The sequence below is a fragment of the Calliphora vicina genome, chromosome 5 (genome assembly GCF_958450345.1).
Source record: "Calliphora vicina chromosome 5, idCalVici1.1, whole genome shotgun sequence".
Classification (NCBI taxonomy): domain Eukaryota; kingdom Metazoa; phylum Arthropoda; class Insecta; order Diptera; family Calliphoridae; genus Calliphora; species Calliphora vicina.
The window spans coordinates 47856544-47860535 of NC_088784.1; the positions used below are offsets into that span (position 1 = coordinate 47856544).

The 3992-nt window shown below is 38.6% G+C and overlaps 1 protein-coding gene across 1 annotated transcript; it reads left to right on the forward strand.

Annotated features, from left to right (window-relative positions):
• The first annotated feature begins 246 nt into the window (after positions 1 to 246).
• On the forward strand, positions 247 to 2480 carry LOC135961225 (uncharacterized). The gene is made up of 2 exons (XM_065512720.1): positions 247 to 955; positions 1000 to 2480. The coding sequence occupies exons 1-2, from the start codon at positions 247 to 249 to the stop codon at positions 2478 to 2480; spliced, it is 2190 nt and encodes a 729-aa protein (XP_065368792.1).
• Positions 2481 to 3992: the final 1512 nt, after the last annotated feature.

Consider the following 3992-nt stretch of genomic DNA (forward strand, 5'->3'; position numbering starts at 1 on the left):
GCTGTGCCTCAACAATAAAACCATACCCAACTATTTTGGATTTTAGAAAATGGCTCAAAGATGTTGCTGATTTGGTAAGAATGGTGAAAACTACAAGTGTAAATCGTCAAAATAATGAACCAAAAAGAAAAGTTGTCCTTCATGCTGCTGATAGTCAACGTAAACAACAATAATGCCCTATGTGCCAGACAAATCATAAAATATTTGATTGTAGAAAATTTGGTTCGTTGGAGTGAAGTAAAAAAAATGAGGTTATGTTTTTCGTGTCTGGGTAGTGGACATTCGAGTAGATTTTGCCGTTATCGAAAGACGTGTCCCGTAGATGGTTGCCTAAGAAAACATAACAAATTATTACATGATGTCAAAATTAATGATGGTGGAAAAAATGAGCTTTCGTCAGAGTCGCCTGCTCCAAGTGGTTCCACAAATGAAAATGAGTCTGTTCTTAGCTGTGTGTCTAAAGCTGCAGATAAAGGTGTGTTGTTGTTCCGAGTGGTGCCAATTGTGCTTTATGGTCCCAGTAACAAAATTGAAACCTATGCGTTGTTGGATGAAGGTTCGTCGGTTACTATGGTGGACAGCTCCTTGGTGAAGAAACTTGGTCTTCAGGAGCATCAAAGTCAATTGAATTTAAATTGGTATGCTGGTAAGGCATCGCAAGAAACGGCAACAGTGGTTGATATGCACGTAAGTGGAATTGGTAAGCAGAGAAAATATGCCTTGCGAAACGTTTATGGAGTTTCAAATTTAAAATTGCCGGCCCAAAGCTTCAATATGGATTTAAGTCGCCATCCTGGTTTGCCCATTAAATTATATCATGATGTTGTCCACAAAGTTCTGATTGGATTAGATCATTGTCATCTGGGACTTCCTGATGAAATTGTGTCTCTGGATGAAAATGGTCCATATGCTGCTAACACCCCATTAGGATGGGTCGTATTTTGGAAAATGATGGGTAAGCAAGCTAGTGAAATTTGTCAGTTCAGTGTATATTGTCAGTTCAGCCGGAGCAAAGACTCTATGACTTGGTGGCAAATTATTTTGAAACGGAGAATTTTGGTGTGAAGTTATTGCCGGTCATAGAATCAAAGGATGACTTACGGGCTCGAAAAATATTGAATGAAACTACAGTTAAGATTGATGGTAGATTCCAAACTCGGCTCTTGTGGCGTGCAGATGATGTTGTGTTGCCTGATAGCTACTCCATGGCTCTAAATAGACTTGTTGGAATTGAGCGAAAGATGAAAAGAAGTCCTGAATTTGGTGCTGCCTACAAATCCATTATGAAGGACTATTTGTCCAAGAGAGGTAAATTGTCGCCTAATGAAGTTGCTGATTTGTGCCCCAGGACTTGGTATCTTCCGCATTTTGGAGTAATTAATCCTAATAAGCCAGGAAAAATTCGTTTAGTGTTTGATGCTGCCGCAACTGTTGAAGGTGTTTCCCTGAATTCTAAACTGCTAAAAGGCCCGCAGCAATATAAGCCTCTGCCATCCGTTTTATTTAATTTTGGAGTTGGTGCTGTAGCAGTGTGTGGAGACATCAAAGAAATGTTTCACCAGGTCCTTGTAGCTCCTGAAGATAAATGCTCTCAAAGATTCCTATGGCGCGACGACAATAGAGAACCACCTGATTTTTATGAAATGCTCGTTATGACTTTTGGTGCTGCTTGCTCGCCTTGCGTAGCCCATTATGTCAAAGAAACAAATGCCCTAAGCTATCGTGATAAATATCCTCGTGCAGTGAAGCCGATTGTTGATCATCATTATGTAGATGATTTTGTGGATAGTTTTCCGACGTCAGCAAGGGCCATTGAGATTGCCAAACAAGTTCGCGACATTCATAAATCAGCTGGGTTTGAACTACGTAATTTTTCATCGAACTCTTCAAAAGTAATTGTGGCTCTGAAAGGTACAGTGGAAAGTCCGGTGAATTTTTCCAGCGATGTCAACCAGCTACAATCAGAGAAGATACTTGGTATGTATTGGCAACCTAAAGATGATACTTTCAGGTTCAATTTGAAGTTCCACAACGTGAATGCTGATGTTATAGAAGGTATGAGGTGTCCAACAAAACGCAAGCTTTTAAGTGTGGTTGTGTCTGATCCACTTGGTTTCCTGAGCTACTACATGATAACGGCAAAGTTACTGATACGTGAAGTTTGGAGACACAATATACGATGGGATGATGCATTGCCCGGAGAATTAAACGAGATGTGGAATAATTGGCGCCAAGAGCTACAAAATGTCATCCATGTTAAAGTGCCTCGATTTTATTTTAGAAATGGTGTTCCTTCTCGCCTGGAACTACATGTTTTTGTCGACGCTATTGAAGATGCATTTGGTGCCGTGTCATACTGGAGGTCTATAAATGCTGATAATAAAATTGAAGTGACTTTTGTAGCTGCAAAAACTAGATGTGCTCCTCTGAAAGCAATGAGTATTCCTCGGCTCGAACTTCAGGCTGCTGCTGTCGTTTGATGGGTACAATTTTGAAGGAACATTCCATTAAGGTATCAAGAATCGTTTGCTGGAGTGATTCAACCACCGTAGTTAGTTGGATTGGATCTGAAAGCCGAAGATATAAACCTTTTGTTGCCCATAGAATTACTGAGATTCTTGATTCTACTAGCCCAGCAGATAGGAGATGACTGCCAACAAATCTTAATGTTGCCGATGAAACTACAAGAATGAAAAGCCAGGTTAATTTTTCAGATGATTGCCGCTGGTTTACGGGACCTAAATTTCTATACGAATATGAATGGCCAAAAACGCAAGAAATACCTACTTGTAGCCTAGACACTGAAGAACTTCGTCCCAAATTTGCATTGCTGGTAAATACCCCTGTTGTTTTTGAATTCGATAGATTTTCATCATATTTGAAATTAAAACGTACGATTGCCTGTGTGTTACGTTTTATAAATCGTTGCCAAAAGAAGATTGGTCCTGAAGAAGGAAATGGTTTAACTACTGCAGAGTTAAAAAGTACTGACATTTGTCTTTGCCGTCAAGCCCAACGAGAACATTTTAGCCCTGAAATTGAAATGATTAAAAAGTAGTGAGTTGTATGCTCTGACTCCATATATAGATGAAAATTCATTACTTCGAGTTTATGGTCGTGTGGATGCAGCTAGTTGGTTACCATTGGATATAAGGCGTCCGATTATATTACCGTCGTTTCATCCTGTCACCGAGTTGTTTGTGGCCCATGTACACGAAAAAATGAAACATCAAAACATCTAAAGGTATAGACGGCAGTTTAATTGTCCACATAATCCTGCAGAAGGTGGTATATGGGAACGGATGGTCCAATGTGTAAAGCGTGTGTTGCAGTCAACTTTGAAAGAATCCGCTCCTCGTGAATACACACTGCAAAGTTTCCTGATTGAAGAGGAAAATAAGGAATACTAAAGCGACCTGTTTCCAAACTTGCTGTCCTTGATTTGGAGTAGTGAATCGTAGCCGATCCACGGGGGTGGGGATGTCGCCGAATGGCTCATAAGCGAGCTGAAATTTTATTATTTGTCTTTATTATTTGTCTTTATTATTTTATTATTTGTCACTGTATAATTTTGTATTTCATTTAAAATATATATTTGAATTTATATGGCGTCCTGTGAGCCGCCTTAATGTTTTGTTTATTTGTCTTATATACCTATTTGTTAGTGAAGATTATGTATTAGTTGTTGTTCCTTTTTACATTGATCTCACTGCAGTGCTTTTGTTTCGTTAAGTTAGTACCGTTAATTTTAATGTGTTATACACATAAATAACTAGTGGTCCAAACAAAATAATATTTAAAAGTAAAGTCAGTTCATAAGGGAAAAGCACTGCGGTAAGTAGATGCAATTTAATTTGTATTTCTTTTATTTTAATGTTAATCATTTTTAATAGAAATAAACGCACGCACATATACAAACGCACCGCACATTACTGCAAATTATTTAAAATTGTTTGTGTCTTTTTTGGTGTTGTTAAATTCGCCCCTTACGG

Bases quoted from the DNA above. Each gene is read 5' to 3' on its own strand.
- LOC135961225 (XM_065512720.1), top strand. From the start codon at position 247: ATGAGGTTATGTTTTTCGTGTCTGGGTAGTGGACATTCGAGTAGATTT. The intron at 956-999 runs GTAAGCAAGCTA...GTATATTGTCAG, and splicing joins CGTATTTTGGAAAATGATGG to TTCAGCCGGAGCAAAGACTC.